The 21,569-nt window shown below is 39.7% G+C and overlaps 2 protein-coding genes across 2 annotated transcripts in view; both read left to right on the forward strand.

Moving 5' to 3' along the window:
* The first annotated feature begins 502 nt into the window (after positions 1-502).
* LOC120619300 (serine/threonine-protein kinase MARK2-like) lies at positions 503-2,696 on the forward strand. The gene is made up of 2 exons (XM_039883626.1): positions 503-2,307; positions 2,420-2,696. Exons 1-2 carry the CDS (start codon positions 503-505, stop codon positions 2,694-2,696), a joined length of 2,082 nt encoding a protein of 693 aa, XP_039739560.1.
* An 886-nt stretch (positions 2,697-3,582) lies between these two features.
* Positions 3,583-21,569, forward strand: part of FMN2 (formin 2) — a 325,489-nt gene continuing 307,502 nt past the window's right edge. Inside the window, exons 1-4 of the mRNA XM_039883627.1 lie at positions 3,583-3,663; positions 6,191-6,330; positions 9,704-9,849; positions 10,525-10,676. Coding sequence (XP_039739561.1) covers positions 3,583-3,663; positions 6,191-6,330; positions 9,704-9,849; positions 10,525-10,676 — 519 coding nt within the window. The remainder of the gene's footprint in view (positions 3,664-6,190; positions 6,331-9,703; positions 9,850-10,524; positions 10,677-21,569) is intronic.

Below are 21,569 nucleotides of genomic sequence, written 5' to 3' on the forward strand. Positions count from 1 at the left end.
GACTAGTTAGCTTGTTTTCTCCTTTTCGCTGTTGTTGTTTTCTTCTTTTTTTTTTTTGTCTTTATTCCTTCTTTTACTCGTTTTTCTTTTTTGTTATTCTCCTTTTTCTTATTTTTTTTAGTTGTTTCATGTTCTTTTTTATTGCTTTCTTCATTTTTTTCATTGTTTTATTATTTTCTCACATATTTTCTTTTCTTTTTTTATTTTTTTCTTTAAACATTTTTTAGTTAGTATTGTTAGTATTGTTAGTACATTTAGTAGAGTTAGTATTAGTTTTGTTAGTATAGATATCATTTATTTGTATCATTTATTAGCACAGTTAGTAAGCATAGTTAGCATTGTTTGTATTAGTATCAGTTAGCATAGTAGAGTTAGTATTGTTTTTAGCATAGTCAGCATAGTTAGCAGTTGGTATTAGCATAGTCAGTAGAGTTAGTATAGTTCGCTAGCATAGTTTGCATCGGTAGTTAGTATTGTGAGTGAGTGTAGATAGTTCGTCACCATGCTCCGTGACCTTGCAGCCATCTCTAGTGAGGAGCAGCCCCACGTTTGGTGCTACGAGCTCCTGAACACCATTGGCGAGGGAAGCTTTGCCAAGGTGAAGTTGGCCCGGCACATTCTGACCGGGATAGAGGTGGCTGTCAAAGTCATTAATCGGCACGGGTCCTATAGACCTTTCCGAGAAGTGCACGCCATGAAAACCCTGAACCACCCCAATATCGTCAAACTCTTTGAGGTGATTGACACCGAAAACACACTCTTCCTCATCATGGAGCTTGTGGATGGAGGGACCTTGTCTGACTACCTTGAGGACTGTGGCGATATGACAGAGCACGAGGCCCGAGGCGTCTTCCGGCAGCTGTTGTCAGCGGTACACTATTGCCACCAGAGGGGCATCGTCCACAGGGACCTGAAGCCACGGAACATTCTCCTGGATGCCAACCGGAACATCAAACTGGCGGACTTTGGGCTCAGTAACGAGTATGTTGGCCAGAAGCTGACCACTTTCTGTGGCAGCCTCAATTACGTGGCCCCAGAGATTCTCCTGGGGCAAAGCTACGACGGCCCCGGAGTGGACGTGTGGAGCCTGGGAGTCATCCTGTTCAAAATGGTCTGCGGAAGACTGCCGTTCGTGGCAGACGACATTTGGGAACTAGGGAGAAATATTCTAAGAGGGAGGTACCGTCTGCCCTTCTTCATTTCTGCAAATCTAGCGGACTTGATAGGGAAATGTTTAACCGTCCAGCCCTGCCACCGAGGAACACTTGACGAACTCATGAGGCATTCCTGGACGAACATGGGGCAGGAGGAAATGAGACCATATGAGGAGCCGCCATGTGAGGCCTTAAACTCCCAGGTGACCCAGGAAATGAGAAATATGGGATTCGAGCAAGAAACGATTGAGGAGGCCATCCGAGAGAAAAAATATGACAGAACGATGGCCACATACCTCATACTGAGCCACAAAGCGCCCAAGGGGAAGGGCCGCACCATCATCGTAAGGCCCTTCCCCGACGCGGAGTCCTCCCTTGCCAGTTCTCACGTGAGCCACAGCGTCCGGCCATCCGGCTGGGAGATCACAGAGCCGGCCAGTCCACCAGCCAGCTTGGACTGGAGCGCCGCCATTCTCGCACCCACACCTGAGTTGGGGACCAGCCCTCCCTCAGCACGACCCGAGTCAGGGACCACCAGTCCCGCACCCAGACCGGAATCAGGGACCACCAGGCCCGCATCCCGACTGGAGGCAGAGACCGGCACTACCTTAACTGGACCAGAGTGCGGGACCACCTGTCCTGTACCCCAACCGGAGATGGGGACCACCAGTCCAGCACCCAGACCGGAGTTGGGGATCACCAGTTGCGCACCCCAACTGGAGGCGGAGAGCAGCACTACCTTAACTGGACCAGAGTGCGGGACCACCTGTCCTATACCCCAACCAGAGTCGGGGACCACGAGTCCAGCACCCAGACCAGAGTTGGGGATCACCAGTTCCGCACCCCACCTGGAGGTGGAGAGCGGCACTATCTCAGCTGGACTGGCGTCGGGGACCACCAGTCCTGCACTTGCATTGGAGTTGGGGACCTCCAGCCCTTCCGCCCAGCCTGGCCTTTGGGGCACCACCTCCACCTACAGCACCAGCGGCAAGAGCGGAGCCCCAGAGAGGCAGCCTGAAGTTGAGACCCCAACCACTTCCTCGGGCCAGAGCCAGGGCAGTCGGGGTTTGGCTAAAAGGTGCTGGGACTTTTGTGTAAAGCATCTGTGCTGCGGGTCCTCCATCAGAAGGGGGAAGAATAAAGTGCAGCCTTTGTAATGGAGTACTGACAACAAGGCAGGCCTGCAGACAAAGACTTTGGAGGGCGGCGCACAAGCCCGTCTCCCTGCATTTTAAAGGCCGAACTCAAAAATGCTGAGCTTCCAGGAGGCTGGTGATAAGGTGCGGGAATCGGCCAGAGGCTGGACGCAAACAGCTGCAGGTGGGAGCCGTGCAAGGAGGACTCGCTGCGTGTGAAGGACTTGGTCCATTGGACGATGAGGTGTGCAAACTGGCCCGCAGTTCTCTGCACAGGATTCACATCAGGATGGTGCTGGAGATCTCTGTGGCCTTCAGCAGCACCGGACTGTTGAGTTCGGAGCACGCCTGGAGCCCCCTGGAGGACATTACAGGAGGTCGCCGTGGCTGCAGATCCACTCCTTAGCCCCTAGCTGGGTCCAACTTGAGACTGGACTGTTCTTCTTGGGTCTCTTCTCCCCATCCCTGCTCCTCTCTTCCTCCATATGTGTGGAGGAGGGGTGGTTCTTACTAAAGTTCTTGGTTTTCCCTTAACCTTGTAATAAACTGGATTGTTCCACAAAGATGTATCGGGTATCGTTTTGCATTCTCCCTGCAGAGAATTGGGGTTGTGCATCCTCCAGTTTGAGAAGCATGTAGTGATGTAGTGTGGGGACTAAATTAGAATTAATGGATAAATTACTAGAGAGAAATATCCTAGCAACTCCAATAGTAATAAATGTGGTTCCAAGGGGAAAAGGCCTGTGAGCCATTCTGCAAGGCAGAAAGGCAGACATTGTGTTACCTTCCTACACTCATTACTTCAAGTTTTCAGAAGGACCGAAGGGAACTTTTAGTCCTGTGGCCTGTGTTACTTAGGGCTATGAGGTCCATAATAGGATAGCAAAGTCCCATGAACCAGCCTATGTGGGGCATCAGAGAAGTGGTGGGGTTGTGGGCCCCAAAGTGGCTTGGCGGTCACTTACCTGTGCAGCTGAGTGTCCTCATGATGAAGCGGGAGCCGGGCCTTCCCTTTGGCACCTCGGAAAGGGGCCCTGATGTGTGAGTTTGACCTGGAAATGGAGAGGAAGCATGGGGGCAGGCGGAAGCTGGAGTGTGAGGTGCATACAGGACCGAGGTAGGGGGTGAGGCTGGGGAAGGAGTGTTGGAGCAGCATCCCAGATCACAGACTGACAGCAAAAGACAGCTGAGTCACAGAAGACAAAAGAGGAAAGCCTCTAGCTGAATACGGATTGTTCGGTGATGTCACACGGCACTGAGCTTTTGCAAGGTCTTATGAGATGTGTTGGCAGATGGCGTGGCGTACCACCCAGACCCCTTTGGGACTGAAGCGCTCTCTCCCAGCTGCTGGGAAAGTTGATTGTGATGATTCAGTCAGGTCCTTTGCCTGGAATTACCTCTTTCACAAGAGAGCAGTCTCATCCAAGTTTATCCTCCCTCTCTAGAGGCAGCCTAAGGACGATACCTGGCCTACGTGGGGATGTAAAGGCTCTCACCCTTGCTCAAAGCACAGCTCTCTGCAGGGGCACCCAGCTCAAGGAAACCCCACAGGGGTCAGCTGACATCCTTGCTGAAACCACATGACAGTTCAATTCCTTCTGCTCAATCCCGTTTCCTTCCCTCCCTCACAGCTGTTGTTTCTGAGAGCACTCCCCAGTACAATTTCATCTCAGGGTCTGTTTCCCAGAAATCTGACCCAAGACCGATGTAGAGTTTATACTAGAGATTAAACTGCAAAAATCACTCATGTTTGAGGCTGCATCTCCCTAGGCTCTTTCCGGAACTGACGTCTCACTTCTTTACCTCAATCACCCTTTTTTTGCATTCCTGCTTCTGAAATTGTACTAGTAGGTGCTGGCTGCCCCACCATATGTGCAGCACGGCTTGACACATTTGAGGCGGGGGTGGGCATTTGCTTTAGTAAGGTCATATTCTCAGCTGTTTTGTAACATCTTCCACATCTTCTTTTACTTTCCCACACCCCTTACTTTGCAGAGAGCTGTTACAGTACAACTCTTTTTTTCCTAGTTTCTATCATTTACCTGCTATTGCTGAAGACTGCTCTTACCTTGTGTCTTCTTTAAAATGGAAGGACACACAGCTCACTAATTAAATGTGCAGATCAGGCTGAAATGAAAGGCATAGCGAAACCACTGAGGAAAAGCAGGTAACATAGAGGGGCTGCACAGTTTAGAAATATGGGCGAGAAACTACCAAATGAGCCTCAGCACAGAGACCTGAAAGCTAATACAGCTGGAAGAGAGGAATGTGATACACTGTCATTTAAATTTCCAAGGAGAAATCTGGAAAGCAACAAGAGGAGCAAGGAAAAGAAAAGAAAAAAAAAGATAGTAGGTGCTTTCAGGCACTTCAACATAAGCTTATGTTGTGGTGAAGCAGAATTAAAAACGGTGCCTTTCTTGGCTTCATTTTAACTCCCACTTCCACACATGGCTGCAAAGCGATCCTTCCGTGGAACTGCCATGTGGTAGACACTGTTTGGTGTTCAGGTGCTTGCGTAGTAGTGTGAATAGACAAACAAGGGACAGTTGGAAGACAGCAACAGAAACAATTCGGGAATGAGAGAGATATATTACAAGGAAAGGACATGGGATTGACACAGGTAATTTCATCCACTGCCAAGGGAGAGTGAAGACAAAGGTGAGCATGGGAGCAAAACGTGCTCTAAGGAGGAAAAGCCAGTGCTAGAGTGTCACCTGTCCAAATGGGACAAGGGCTGGAAGAAGAAAAGGTAGATTTGAAAAGTTGGCAGGTACTTCCCAGTGTGCATATGCCGTGACAGTTAAAGAGAGCTGTAAAGAGGCATCACTGCAGATACAGACTAGAATGTGAAAACAGCCCTTTGGGGGATGAGTCTGAACCTGAAACCCGCTTAACATTCTGATGAGGAGGCATCATTAACCCAGGCATAGAGGCGATCGGTTCAGATAATATCTGGTCTATTTTCTCATTTTTAATTGATTCAAGAAAAGTGGTTGAACAAGTAGAATGTGTGTCCAGAAGTACAGCTGATGGTTCACTAGCCTATAAACTCATGTAGGGTTGGGACCTGGTCTTATTCATGTCTTTATCACAAGTGTCTACTGCAACAGATATGCTTAGTCAAAGTTTTATGAATTAATTAATGATAGAAAGCTGGGGAAAATAATATTCCTGCAGTGGATACTGGATGAAATGTTAGAGGGATATGCACACTACATTTCTGGCAGTCACCAGTCAGTACTTCTGAGGGTCTTTGAGAACTTTCCCCGAAGAGTTTGTATTCAAGATAGAGATCTGTGCTTCGCTGCCTGTCCTGGGCTCAGAGTGTCCTTTTTCAGGGGTAAAAACTCCGTCAGCATAGGTTCAGGGAGGCTCCCACGGTTAAAAACTAGATAGCTTCCCTCTTTCTTAAGTCCAAGTGTGAAATGGAAGAAGCTGATATGAAGTATTCATTAGTTAATTGAACAAATGTTACATGCTGTATAGTTTAGTAGTTAAGGGCATGGGCCTATCAGCCAGATGGCCAGATTTCAAATTCTGTCCCTGGAATTTCCTAATTGGATATATCATTTAGTAAGTTATCTAACCTTCCTGTGTTTCAGTTACTTCATTTGTAAAACAAGAACAATAATAGTCCCTGATAAATGAGGTTGCGATGATGATTAAATTAAAGAATCCATGTAAAACATTTGGGAGAATGCTGATAAGTAACAGCTGCATAATGTGTGATGCATGGGAGGTCAATGAACTCATGGTTTCTAATTCTGATTCAGGGGTAGGAACATCCATGGGGTGAATGTCCCATAATCGAATCAAGTGGTGCTTTGCTGAGGGGCATTCTAGTTTTCTGCTCTTTGAGTCCTCTAGCATGTTCATCTTTTCTTATTTTCTTGCCAGCGAATCTTTGGCATTAATTTTACTAGAAAAGGGATACTGGATGAAATGTTAGAGGGATATGCAAATGATGTTAGACGCTGCCATTCTGCATTCCCACCGATTATACCGAGGAATGGCTGTCCCTCGGCCTCGCCAGCAGAGTATGTCACCACACTTTGGAATTTTTGTCAATCTAAGAGGCGAAAGAAAAACTACCTCAGTGTCGTTCTGCTGCTTTGAAATATAAAATGAGGCAGAAAGCATTATCTCCAGTGATTTGGAAATGATGACATAATATTACTGATAACATATATCAGAATTTGAATGGGGTTTTTACTGGAGTCTCTCCAAACAGACCTGTGCAGATAGTCACAGATTCCCTTGTAGTCTGAGTCTGTGACAGTTTTTACAGTACCGAGAATGTACTGATAACCCCAGGTGCCAGTTCCTCCACAGAATCCTCAGTTAGGTGGAGCTGAAAGTGCCGTATGTTTCAGCTTGGTCAGCCTGCCAGATGTGTTCAGGGTCTGCTTGTAACCATGAAGCATTTCTCCCTTCTGGGATAAATGAGAACTGAGAAATTTCTTCCTCTTTAATAACTGCTGGCATTTGCCATCATCTTCAATGAAAGGGACCTCAAGAATCATCTTGTTAATTTCTTAACCCCAAATTTCAAACTTATATGAGGACTCATAATTCGTCAAAGTATTTATTGAGTTGATAAGTTGAAAACTGCTAAGGGAAGTTACAGATATTAAAATAGGCATGGGAAGGTCGTTTTACCTAAGTCCGATCAGTTAGCAGGATCTCGAGCCCATGGATAGAATGTCACCCCAGGTAAGCCCGGGCTTTTTGAAAGGATAGAAACACTGCCATTTTCCTGACTGGTCTCCATAATAATTAATACTTCTCTGTGAGAAGACTCTTCTCCGTTGCAGAACTTAATCCATCCTTCACTCCACCTTCTCGGGCACCTGGCAGAGGACAATTTTACTTAAATCATACTTCACCAAGACATATGAATCCTCTTCTAGTAAGAACGGCAAAATTTTAACTTCCACAAAGTTTATGGTTTGAAATAAATTTACAAGGTATGTTAGTCACTGGAAAGTGTTTATTTGTAAATGTTTGGATCTTTTTAAAAACATTGTGATGATCCATTATACTCTTCAGCTATTAAAATAATAAATAGCTGTGTGTACTGTAGAAGAATCTCAGACTTAGTCATTTAAAAAGTAAGAAGCAAAAAATATGTATGATTTGATTCCATTTTGTTTAAAATGCAAAACTCTATATTTATATAGGTAAATCAGTGTATAAAAATGCCTGGAGAGCACTACAGAAACATAGCCTACAGTCAGCTACGATTATCCCTGGAGAGAGTTCTGATTAAGTAGGAAGAATTTTGGTGTAGATTATAAAGGTTAGCAGACTTCATTTCGGATTAAAAATAGTAACGAGTGATACTTTACTTGAGAAATGTTGAAAATCATGGTGAGACCAAATAGTAGGCAACAAAACAAAACAAAACGACTAACAAATAGAATTATTCATAGTTTTATAGCTCCCATAACAAAAACAACAATACAAATAAGACTTTTTTACACAAATTTTCACCATATTGACCTTCACTGGATTAATCAAAAGTTTTCCAAAGAGCTTTTTTTAAAAGATGTCTTATGCATTGTGAAAATAGAAATATGTGACATATTTCTTGAGAAAGTTTTAAAATCATGATGGGACATTATAGTAGTGGGAAAAAAAGAAAAAAAACCTACTCATAGGAAACCCAACAACAGATCAGGGTACACACCTTCTGTTAAATGCCTGTTCCATTTGGGAGTCCTCAAGTTCATCTGGCTCACACTCCCACTGGGGAATGGAGGAAGGAGAGGAGAAAGGAGGGAAAGCCTGTCTAAGAGTCATTACTGCCTCTCATTCCCTCTCAAGGGCTCCTAGACAGGAAGATGGCCTCTCAGACCCGCCCACTCAAGGACCTCGCGGGAAGCGCGGACCAACTGCTTCTGGTCTCCCTGGGCACAGAGCTGCCCCTGGGCCTGGAACTCTGACTCACCTCTAGCCTCTGCACTTTATGGCAGAGCCTGGGGCAGATCGCAAGGTGCCTGGTGCGCTCCAGGGGTGCTGCTGTGAGCAGAGGGGAGGCAAAAAGCACACCACACCACACACACCTGGCCTCAGCAGCCAAATCAGACTGAGAGCAGGTGGGCCAAGGCTGCGGATGCTGCAGTGAGCGACCTTGTGCCCACCCTGGAAAACCGCCATCTGTCCTGGAAACTGTGATGTGCAGCATCAGGCCAAAAAGTGCTGCTTTATTTTCCCTAAAGGGGAGAAACTCACCTCCACATGGCTTCCGTGTCTCAGTCTGGAGCTAGGAGACTTATGTAGGTAAGATGAGAGGAGGGCCCTAAAGACAGTGCTACAGACATGGAGGGAAAATGGAGCCTTCAGTGTTCTCTCCTGTAATGTGTGCTCATCTCCATGTAGTTTATTGCTGTCGTAATTTGCTTGTAATGCCTAGTATCGTTTGTGGATCCTAAAGGACTCTACCTCCATTGCTAACCGTAGTACAATCTTACTAGTTTATACAACAGGAATTATATTCACCCTCCCCCACCAATTTCTAGTCTTCTGTATTCAGTGATTACAGCATACAGTGCTGTTTTTCACTTTTGAGGGAAATCTGCTCTTCTACATGTTCATATTAAAGGGAAGAAATGAACTGGATGTCAAAAAACAAAATATGGAAAAATTTTTCTCACGGTGGGCATAGTAAATAAAAATCCATCTTTAATAGACACATTAAATCCATGTTTTATAGAATACTACCAACAAAAAAATATTTATCTATAGCCAGCTAAAGAATAAATTAATACTATAAAGCTTCCAATAAATTATTGTTAGGTAAAACAGGTGACCATACAATTTGTCTAATATTCACATTTTAAATTATATCCTTTTATATACAGATAGAACTCCCTTGACATCTTTAATCATTTTCCTTATAACTTTATTTTTCCATCTTTTTACAATGTGCAAGACATCTTGAAAAAACAGCTCTTTGGAAAACTTGATTAATGCAGTGAGTTTCAATATGGTGAAGATTTGTGCAAAAAAGGTCTTATTTGTAGTGTTCTGTTTTTATTATGGGAACTATAAAACTATGAATAATTCTATTTGTTCCATTTACTCTCAAGTTTATGTAAATTATATCCTCCAGTTATCCTGTCACAAGCACAGTTGACTAACCTTGCTCCTGAAATGTCTTCCAGACCATTCTGTCAGCATGAAAGGACTTGAAATCTCTTAGTCATTTTCTTAGAAACATTGATGGCAGGGAGAGCTCTAAAGCGTTGGAGAAGAGCAGAGATATAACAGGCTGAGCCTGTGTTGGAGAGTAATCTATGTAGAAAAGAAATATGTTCTTATCCCTTGACCTTAGCACATGACTCTAATCTCATTCATTCATTCATTCATTCATTCAACAAATGTTGACTAAACATCTCTATGTGCCAGGAACTGCTGTAGCCACTGGGGACCCAGTGGTGAACAGGACAGGCAGGATAGGACGTATGAAGAAGAGGATGGAATGGCAGAGCGAATAATGAGCTTTCAAATCAGTAACAGTCATGGAGGAAGTAAAGCAGATCAGGGATACAAGCGTAGGTGATTTTGGAGCAGAGATAGGGATGATGATATACCAGGATCTGAAAGGAGAGAGTATTCAAGTCAGAGAGAACAGGAAGTACAGATGGCTAGATGAAGTGTTAGAATGTCAAGTCCCATGTGGCTGGAAAATCCTTAAGTTACGGACATGTGATAGGATGTGGGGGTGAAGAGCCCGCAGAGGATGGATCATGCTGGCCTCCTCCGGCCATAGGAAAGAATCTGGACTTCATAAAGTGAAATGGGAAGTCTCTGGCGGGAGAGAGCAGTCAGCATGATCCTGTTTCTGGTTGCACAAGGCCACTCTGGCTGCTGGGTGGATAGTAGGCTAGGAGACAAGAGTGGATGCAGAAGGTTGTGGTGGGGGCCAGAGACATGGAACAAATTTTGTAATATGTTTTGGAGATATTGCTGATGAGGTTTAATGATGCAATAGATGTGGGTTGAAAAGACGAAAAATCAAGGATGACACCCAGGCTCGGGGCTCATGCAGGATGAATGCTGGCACTATTAACTGGGATGGGGATAGTGCAGAGATGTGCAGGCTTGGGGGTGTGGGATATCAAGTATTGTGCTTTGCTCATGTGTTTGAGATGTTTATTAGATAGCGTAGTGGTGATGTTGGGTGGGCAGTTAAACATAACAGTTAAAGAAAAATTATTCCTTTGCAGCTTATGCTAACTCCAGGATTTCCGACTGCTCCACGGATGTGGGTTCCTGCTGGACTCATGCTTTGCCTGGGTCTTCCTTCCCCGTAATTCATGCAGACAAGCTTATGTGCATGGAGACATGTTTGACAGGAGGCTCTCAGAAGACTGGAAAAGTAACATTTAGAAATGTGAGAGACGAGTCGGAACTAATAAAAGAGACTAAAAGGGAGGGACCGGACAATTAGGAAGGAAATCAAGAGTTTTGTCCTCAAAGTGAAAAGAAGTTTTCACGGAGGGTAAATGATCTTGGCAGGTCAGCTAAGCTGAGGACTGATTGCTGGTTTATCAACATGGACCTTATCGACAACCTTGACAAGGGAATTTTCTATGGAGGGATAGGAACTGGAGACAGTGAATATGGACGAACATTTTGAAGTGCTGTCTGTGAAAGGAAAAAAAAAGTAATTAGATGGTAGCTGGAGGGGAAAGTGGAGTCAGGAGGGTATTTTTTCTATAAATATTACTCTTTATAGACACTTCTGTTATTAACCATCCAACTGCTCCTTTCCCTGTTCATTAATTTGTTATAGATATTTTAGTAACTTTCTTCTTTACCCAACCAGTCGACCTTGTGTGCTGTGTGTCAAGACATAGAAATATATGACTTAAATGACAGAGAATTCAGGATGGTACTTCTGAAAAATTCAGTGAGGTCCAAAATAATTCATATCAACAATTTCAGGAATTGAAAAAAACAACCACATCAGCAGAATGAGTGTTTTAGCAAGAGGATTGAAACTCTCAGAAAGAACCAAAGAGAACTTTTGGAGAAGAACACACTGAAAGAGATGAAAGATGAAATAACAAGCTTGGGAAAAAGAGTCGACCAGATAGAGGAAAAGATCAGTGATATCGAAGACAGAAATCTAGAAATAAATCAGAAGAAAAAAGGGAGAAACTGAAGAATGAAAAATAATGAAAGAGAAATGCAAGAACTAGCCCATACCATCAGGAGAGGAAATATAAGGATAATGGGCATTCTTGAAGGGAAGGAAAAGGAGCAGGGATTAGAAAGCATTTTCAGACAAATAGTTGATAAAAATTTCCCAAATCCAAAGAAGGAGTGGAAATTTAGAATTCAAGAAGTCAACAAAACACTCAATTATCTCAACCCAAAAAGGCCTTCTCCAAGACACATTGTATTAAAATGAACTAAAATCAATTACAAAGAAACAATCCTCAGGGCAGCCAGAAAATAGACGGTAACCTATAAAGGAAAATCCATTAGATTATTGTTGGACTTCTCAGCACAAACCTTAGAAGCCATGAAGGAGTGGAATCAAATATTCAAACTATTAAATGAAAGGAACTACTAGCTAAGAATAATGTATGCAGCAAAGCTCTCCTTTAGATATGATGGAGAAATATAGACCTTTCCAGACATACAAAAATTGAGGGCATTCTCCACTATGAGGCCTGCACTACAGGAAATACTGAAAGGGGTCAGCTCACCTAAAACAAACAAAATACATAACTAGGAGTAAGGCGACTAGCAGGCAGATAGAAGCAGAGGAGTGCAACCCTTACTAAGAACAGGGCATTATAAGCTTAAACAATAAGAAGAGATTTCTATAGCAAGATATTAATAAATGTTCAGCATACATAAGGACAGATTGAGACAACAATGACAAATGAGGAGGATGCAAAGATCTAAATTTGCAAAGGGGAATGGAGATAAAGCACAGGCAGAAGAAAATAACTAATATATGTATGTATGTATGTATATATGTATGTGTATATATGTATATATGTATATAAAATATATATATACATATACATACTCTATGTGTTCATAATGGTAACAACATGTCAAAGATTCAGAACTTAGGTGTATAACATAAAACAAGAAGTAACAGAGGGAAAACCCCCAAAACCAAAGTAATAAAAACAGACATGCAAGGATAAGAAAGCAATGGAAACACCAAGCTACTAGAAAGCAAAAGATAAAATGGCTATAAGAAGACTTTCTATTTCAATAATCACCCTAAATGTAAATGGACTGAACTCACCAATAAAAAGGCTCAGAGTTGCAGAGTGGATCAAAAAATGAAACCCAACCATATGCTGCCTCCAGGAGACACATCTCAGTTCCAAAGACAAATACAGACTCAAAGTGAAAGAGTGAAAAAGATATTTCAAGCAAATGGCATTCAGAGAAAAGCGGGAGTAGTGGCAATATTGGATGAAATACACTAATACAATAATATTGGATGAAATACACTACAAAATAAAAAAAAAGTAAAGAAAGATACTGAGAGACACTTCATAATGATAAAGGGAATCATGCACCAAGAACATATAACACTTATTAATATCTATGCTCCCAATTAGGGAGCCCCAAAATATATAAAGCAATTACTAACAGAACTAAAGGGAGAAACAGACCAAAACACTATCATAGTAGGGGACCTATACACCCCAGATATAGACAGATCATCCAAATAGAAAATCAATAAGAAATATTGGATATAGACAGATCATCCAAATAGAAAATCAATAAGAAATATTATCAATAAAAAATATTGGATATAGACAGATCATCCAAATAGAAAATCAATAAGAAATATTGGATATAGACAGATCATCCAAATAGAAAATCAATAAGAAAATAACATCCTTAGATGACACATTAGACCAACTGGACATAATTGACATTTATAGAGCCTTTCATCCCAAAATGGCTGCTTATACATTCTTCTCTAGTGAACCTGGAACAATCTCAAGGATTGACCACATACTTGGACACAGAGATAGCCTCAAAAATATAAGAGGGTTGAAATCATACCAACCATATTCTCTGATCATAATACTTTGAAGCAGGAGAACACCTGTAAAAAGAAAGTGGGAAGAACCACAAATGGAGATTAAACAACATGCTACTGATGAATGAATGGTTAGAGAAGAAATAAAAAGGAGATATCAAGAAATACATAGAGATGAATGATAATGATAGTACAACATATCAAAACTTTTTGGACATGGCAAAAGCAGTCATAAGAAGAAGGTTCATATCATTACAGGCCTATCTCAAAAGGCAAGAGGGTGCCCCAAAAAACAACCTAATGCTTCATGCCTTAAAAAACTAGAAAAGTAAGAACAAATGAAGGCTAAAATCAGCAGAAGGAAATTGAAAGAATCATCAACACCCTACCAAAAAGTAAAAATCCTGGACCTGATGGCTTCACCAGTGAATTCTCCCAAATATTCAAAGAAGATTTAAAACCTATTCTCCTCAAACTCTTCTAAAAAATCAAAGAGGAGGCAATATTTCCCAGCTCATTTTATGAGGCCAATATCATCCCGATAGCAAAACCTGGTAAAGACAACACAGAAAAAGAAAACTACGGACCAATCTCTCTCATGAACACAAATGCAAAAATCCTAAATAAGAGACTAGTGAACCGAATACAGCAACATATTAAAAAGATTATATACCACATTCAAGTGGGCTTCATCTCAGGGGCACAGGGATGGTTCAACATACACAAATTGATTAATGATATCCCACGTAAACAAATTAAAAATAAGAATCATACGATCATATCAATAGATGCAGAAAAAGCCTTTGACAAGATACAGCATCTATTTATGATCAAAACACTTAACAAAATTGGTATAGAAAGAAGTACCTTAACATAATAAAGGCCATGTATGACAAACCCGCAGCCAACATTATACTTAAAGGTGAAAAACTAAAAACTTCCCTCTAAGATCAGGAAGAAGACAAGGCTGTCCACTATCACCATTGTTATTCATTATAACATTGGAGGTCCTAGTGAGTGCAGTCAGAGAAGAGGAAGATATAAAAGGCATCTAAATAGGAAACAAAGAAGTCAAACTGTCATTATTTGCAGATGACGTGATTCTCTATATAGAAAACCCTAAAAGCTCCACAAGAACACTACTAGAAATAATAAGCTAATACAATAAATTTTCCAGATACAAAAATCAATGTTCAAAAATCCATAGAGTTGCTATACTCTAAATGAAATGTCAGAAAAAGAATTCCTTTTGCAATTGCAACAAAAAGAATAAAATACGTAAGAAGAAATCTACCGAAACATGTGAAGAACATATATAATGAAAACTATAAGATCGTATTAAAAGAAATCAAAGAAGATACAAAGCAATGGAAAAATATTCCGTATTCTTGGATTGAAAGAATCAACATAGTTAAAATGACCTTATTACCTAAAGCATTATACAGATTTAGTGCATTCCCCATCAAAATCCTATCGGAATTTTTAAAAAAATAAAACAAAAAATCAACAGATTTATATGGAAGTATGAAAGACCTCGAATTGCCAAAGCCATCCTGAGAGAAAAAACAAGGGTGGAGACATCAGTGCCCGACTTCAAAGTATATGACAAAGTGACAATAAAACTGGGAAAACTGGAAAGCCACCTGCAAAAAAATGAAACGAGAGTGTTGTCCATCCGCCACACACCAAAATTAACTAAAAATGGATTAAGTACCTGAATATGAGACCTAAAACAATAAAATGCATAGAAGAAATCATAGGAACTAAACTCAAGGACCTTGGACTTAAAGAGAATTTTATGAATTTGACCTCAAAGGCAAGGGAAGTAAAAGGAAAAATAAATGAATGGAACAACATCAAACTGAAAAGCTTCTGCATGGCAAAAGAAACCATCAACAAGGTAAAGAGACAACCATCTGAATGGGAAAATACATTTGCAAGTGAAGGCTCTGATAAGGGCCCAATATCAAAAAATACAAAGAACACATACAACCCAATAACAACAAATTCAATCAAAAAAAAAAAAATGGGCAGAGGACCTGAACAGACACTTCTCCCAAGAAGACATACAAATGGCCAACAAACATATGCAAAGATGCACATCATCATTAGCTGTTAAGGAAATGCTAGTCAAAACCAAAATGAGATACCATCTCACACCTGTTAGAATAGCTATTATCAACACGAGAAGTAATAACAAGTGTTGGAGAGAATGCAGAGAATAAGGAACCCTCTTACACTGCTGGTGGGATTGCAAATTGGTAAAGCCGCTATGGAAAACAGTATGGAGGTTCCTCAAAAAACTGATAATTGATCTACCATATGATCCAGCAATCCCTCTACTGAGTATTTACTCCAAAGAGTTGAAAACTCATATCCCAAAAGATATTTGCACTCCTATGTTCATAGTAGTAGCATTATTCATGGTGGCCAGGATGTGGAAGCAGCTGAAGTGTCCTATGATAGATGATTGAATAAAGAAGCTGTGGTACATATATATAATGGAATATTACTCAGCCACAAGAAGAGATGAAATACTGCCATTTGTGACAACATGGATGGACCTCAAGATAATCGTGCTAAGCAAAATAAGCCAGACAGAAAAAGTTGAGAACCACATGATATCACTTATATGTGGGCAACTAACGAACAGGACAAACAGAGACTCATAGTCACAGACAATAGACCAGTGATTACCAGAGAGTAGGAGGAGAGGGGGGAGGAGCGAAGTAGATGTGGTAAAATGGGTCAAATAATGTGCTGGCAGAAAGAAACACAATACTATATATATATATGCCTTACTGTTAAATTGTACACCTCACACTTACCAAATTTCATTAACCAATGTCACAAGTAATAATAATAATAATAATAATAATAATAAATTTTAAAAAGTGTGAGTGCAAATCAAAAAAAATTGATAAACAATTCATAATTTTTAGTCTATAAAAGGACTCCTTAACTACACTATAAAAAAGCTGGCCATTTTGATACTAGTACATCAAATCTCATCAAATGCCATTTTTAAAAAGTGGCTAAAACTTTGGATTTTTATAAATGTGTATCACGGAAAAGAGGACTTTGCAGAAAGCAACATTCAGCTGGCTTTGAGGCCTTTGTTTAAATTGCAAATCAGTCACTGCTTCTTAAATTCCATTTTAGGATACTTCAAATTTATTAATTACCTAAAAATTTATCGATTATTGATTTATTGGAGACATAGGTCTCTACAGAGGAGTGTCTTTTTAATTCATCCATGTTGCTCATGCTGTATTTCAAAGGAAGTGCTAGGGAGGTAAATCTGGGTTAGGAAACTGGTTCCAGTAATAGCGGTAGAGGCAGTACTATTAGGTTGAAGGCTCTGAAATAGAGACTGTGAACTTACTTCAAAGGAGGGCAGTAATTAAAACACTTTAAACAGCTGCATTAGAGCAGGCTACAGCTGGCAGCCTGAAGATACCCTGGTTGGCTGTGGGATGGTAAGAGAACCAATCCACTTTTGTAGTGGGGAGGCCTCATGCAAAATAGATAGGTGTGTCAGGAAAGATAAAGCGAAATATTTTGACCAAGGAGATGGAATTTGAACCTCTGTAGGTTAGTAGGGATCGCTGAGGAAGTGTTAGATTTATAGATAAAATTGTTAATCATCCGAGTAATAATGCATAAGAAAGAAGAGAAGGAAGAAAAAAATAAGATCTAGAAACAAAAGCTGTATTTTGGTACTTGAGAAGGCTTTTGAAAGCTTTAGAAAGAGTGGCAGGACAATAGAATTTAAAATTTTTTGGTTCATTTTTTCTTTATTCATTTATTCTGTTTTTAAGCATTTGTCCACTTTTACTGAGAAGTAATTGACATACCTCACTGTGTATGTGTAAGGTGTATGGCATAATGGTTTGGTTTACATTATATCATAAAGTGATTAACAATAGGTTTAGTTAACATTCATCTCTTATAGTGATACAATAAAAAAAGAAAGAAATTTATATTTGTGATGAGAACTCTTACATTTACTCTTCATCGTATTGAGTAAAATCTAGAAAAAAGAAAATTAAACTTTTTTTGGTGATAGAAGGTGTATAACTAAGTATGGACTTCATAAAACTATATTTTCAACTAACCTTACATTGTTTACTATGACAAATTATTGTTTCCCATACAATGCTGTACTTTATAAAGCAAACACTTTATAGGGTGATTATCTCTTGAAGTGTGGAATGACAGGTAACTTTAACTATGGCATTTCCCAGTACCTTCGTTATAAAGTACTGGCTCACAATTACTGCTGAGAACTGAAGTACGTGTGTGGTGGTGAGGAATCTGTGACAGTGGGTGACTTCATGAAAATGGTCCTTTCTCAGTCATCATTGCATTAGTTTAATACTTTCCTTAATATGAATGATGGACTGTACTGCTGTACTATATGATTTATTTTTACTTTTTTCAGAATAAGTATTGTAATAGAATAGTCCCTTTCATGTCTGGGCTATCTGAAGGTGAAATTAGCAAATGGTTATAAAATTAACTGTTATTAATAACTGTAGTTGGTACCATTTATTGAACATTTACTAGAGCCTGAGACACTGTGATTTGCAAAGATTATCTCATCTTCATTTTACAGAGGGAAAATTAAGGTTCAGGGAGGTTAAATAACATGTTTAAAACTAAGAGTAGGAAAAAGGGTTTAAATTAATTTTTTGAACTACAGAAGTATCCTCAAGATACTTCCACAAGTATCCTCAAGATCCTCAAGATATTTCCACAAGATATTTCCACAAGATCCTACCTCTTCTATTTATTTCTTTCAGGTGGATAATGCTAGAAGATGTGTTAAATATCTAAGCTAGCCATTGGCTTAGATTTAAAAAAATGTTTTTTTTTCAAGGTGCCAGCATATAAGCTCTGTATTACAGGAAAGCTTGTATGCTTAGTTGGATGTAGGAAAATCTTGCTTTTGTTTTCTAAATTTGCTGTGACCTTGTGTAAGTCAGCTGACCTCCCGGTGTATGATGTTCAGAGCGTTATTGATATTACATAATGTGTTCTTTCTAATGCCACAAGCGAAATTGTTTAGACATGTTTACCCCCTAATGTACGATTAGGAAAGAGACATTTAGATTTGTATGATATTCTTTTTCTTCATGGAACAATTCTGATGTCAAGTTGAACAGACATGAATTTCTAAATATAGGTCAAGTACTTTTAAAAATCACATAACTGCATTTCCTTCCCCACGTCCAAATTTGATCCACTTACTGAGAGGTTCTCCCACGGTCCCAGCTGTCTCTCTAGTCAGAGGATTTCATGTGACGAGTGAACTAATGTAGTTTTCCTACATTCTCTTGAAATCTCTAGCTGAGAAAACAATAAGCTGAATATTTCTAATTTAAGTATTTTAATTCAGATATAACATCTCTTAAGAATTGAGCTAATTAATATCATTTTTATGTTTAATATTATATTTATTATTTTTTCTTTGGAATTTTAATTCCTATTCTCTTCCTCATGTGGATACCCCAAATCGTCCAGCCAAACACTTTGTTAGTGGTGCCTCATAAAGAGAACTCATTAGATATTTTCTTTCCAACTGATTTCTTAAATATTTGGATTAACAGTATTTATAGTATGCTCAATCACATCCTCCATAAAGATAATCAGAAATAGAAGTTACACTATTTCCAGTTCCCAATTTTTAGTTTCTGTGGGAGTAGCTAAAGTGCTACACAATATTTATATACAAGCGAAATGGTTTGATAAAAGTCATTGTAAAAATTGTTTCCCCTATAACCTGACTGCTTTAAAAAAAAATAATAATTCTGAGCTTGTATTGTGCTGCTGATGGTAGAATATTCTTGGATATAATAGAGTCAGAGACTCACAAGAAATTTTGAGAAGTTGGCCTGTTTGCTCTAATACAAACTTACAAAGAGAACCTTTTCATGTGGTTTTCTAAGTGTACCCTATGAAATCACTCTTTCAGCTGTCTTCCGTCTGATATACTGGAGCATAAAATGAGATGCTATTGCCTCATTACAAATGAAAGTATCATATTAGTGTTTTCTGGATGACCTCTAGACATTTGGAAGATAGTCTCTATTTTTGTGGTTTCAAAATTATTTTTTTCTCTGCCCTTGTTTTTAACTCCTTTGGCTTCTCAATTGGACAGAGTAGCGCCACTCCTGACAAAGCTGAGCCATCATATCTCTTGTTTCTGGTTAAGGAGTTCAGAACGGTATGCCTCACCCTTCCGAGGCAGGTACCACTTTGCTCTCCTTACCTGAGAAGGGAGGCTAGTGGGAGAAACTAACAGGGTCTTCCCAGTGAAATGCGCTGTGTTGCAAACCATGGCCAAGACAGAGAGCCCCTGCCCCCACACCATCATTACAGGCTGGAGTGGGGGGAACGCCGTTCTGCTTAGGGACAGCTTTGTCATTTACTGTTTGTGGTTCTAGTTACAAATACTACATGGTCACTGAGAGGGTTTGAAAATTTATAAAAGTTCAAGGTTATAGCAATATGGATGTTTTTACTTTCTCTTGCACCCTTACAAAAATTTCAAACCCTCTCAATAAACAAGAATTATTTACATACATCTTTGTACATATATGCATAGTTCTCTTTTAATATTAAGTTTGGGTGCCTCATTTAAAACTTTTCGTCATTAATAAAAAACAAACTTGTTAATAAAACAAAGAAAACCCTAGGCTGAGGTGGCATCATTGGGAAAGTCCACCAAACTTTTTAAAGAAGAAATATTAGCAGCCCTACATGGGCTCTTTCAAAAAACAGAGACGAGAACACTATATTTTATGATGCTGAAATTTCCCTGATACCAGAACTAGATGAAATGATTAGAAAACTACAGATAGTATCCCTGATGAAATATATATGACATTCCTTAAACAACATATTAACAGATTTACTCCACCAGTATCAAAACAAGAATGAAAGGTTGGCTTAATATTTGAAGATTAAAGCATAAAAGAGAAAATTATATGATTATCTCAGTAGATGCAGAGAAAACCTTTGACAAAATTCAGTGCCCACTCATAATAAAAACTTTCTGCGATCGTTAGTCTGCATATTGGCTCCTGCACATGCAGGGCAAAGCAACACTGAAGAAAGAGGCAGACCGCTCCAGAATGGTGGTTAGTGATTTTAATAAGCAAGGGAACTTACTTACAAAGCTTGTCTTGGGCAACAGAAGGATGAGTAGCAGATCTCCCCTGCCAGCCAAATCTTAAAAGTTCATATAGAGGCTTTAACTGGATTTAGTCATGTGTACCATTTAGATGGTCTCAGCAGCACCTTACTTTCTCAAGACTTCGCCCTTGAGAGAAAGGCATAAGGATAGATGTGCAGATGTAGAGATCAATGGAACAGAATAGAGAGTCTCTAGAAATACACCCACATGTATTTGGTCAGTTTTTTATCATATATGCCAAGGCTATTCTACGTTTTTTCTTAAAGCTTTTATAGTGGGAAATACAGCTCTTATATATAGAAAAGTACAGAAGTATAGGTCAATGATCTATTACAGATTGATCACCTTTGTAACTGTTGCTTAAGAAATGGAACATTGATAACATCTTAGAAAATTCTGCTCATCCCCACTCCTTGCTGACAAAGATAATTAATGTCCTGACATTATGGTAATCGCAACTGACTTTTCTTTATTTCTTTACTATGTTAAACTCTGTAATTCCACCTGCTTCTGGAACTTTGATATAAATATTTCATGTGTGCATTCTTCTGTCTGCTGCTTTTGTGCCCATGTAAGTTTGTGCGAAGTTGCAGCTTGCTTTTATTTTTGTATAGTTTTCCTTCGATCAAAGAGTTCATATTTTATCTAGCTGTGCTGCTGTTTATGAGCATATCCATTTTCTCTTTTAAGCTATTGCAAATAATACTGTTATGGATGTTTGAACATTTGTGTGAAAGAACATGTACGCACATTTCTATTAGGTATATACCTAGGAATAGAATTCCTGGGCCATAGGGTATGCACATATTAAGCTTTATGATATATGGCTAAATGCTTTTTCAAAGTGATTTTACAAATTTACAATTCCATCAGCAGTATATGAGAATTTCTGTTGCTCTGCATTCTTGGCAACTTTGATATTGTCACTCTTTTACTATTATTGCTATTTTTTTGTTGTTATTTAACCATTCCAGTTGATGTGTAATGTTATGTCATTGTTTTTAATTTACCTTTCTCTCATTATTAATTTTGATAACTTTTTC

The sequence above is a fragment of the Pteropus medius genome, unplaced genomic scaffold (assembly GCF_902729225.1).
Source record: "Pteropus medius unplaced genomic scaffold, Ma_sr-lr_union100, whole genome shotgun sequence".
In the NCBI taxonomy this organism is placed as follows: domain Eukaryota; kingdom Metazoa; phylum Chordata; class Mammalia; order Chiroptera; family Pteropodidae; genus Pteropus; species Pteropus medius.

Bases quoted from the DNA above. Each gene is read 5' to 3' on its own strand.
- LOC120619300 (XM_039883626.1), top strand. From the start codon at position 503: ATGCTCCGTGACCTTGCAGCCATCTCTAGTGAGGAGCAGCCCCACGTT. The intron at 2,308-2,419 runs GTAATGGAGTAC...CTGAGCTTCCAG, and splicing joins AAGAATAAAGTGCAGCCTTT to GAGGCTGGTGATAAGGTGCG.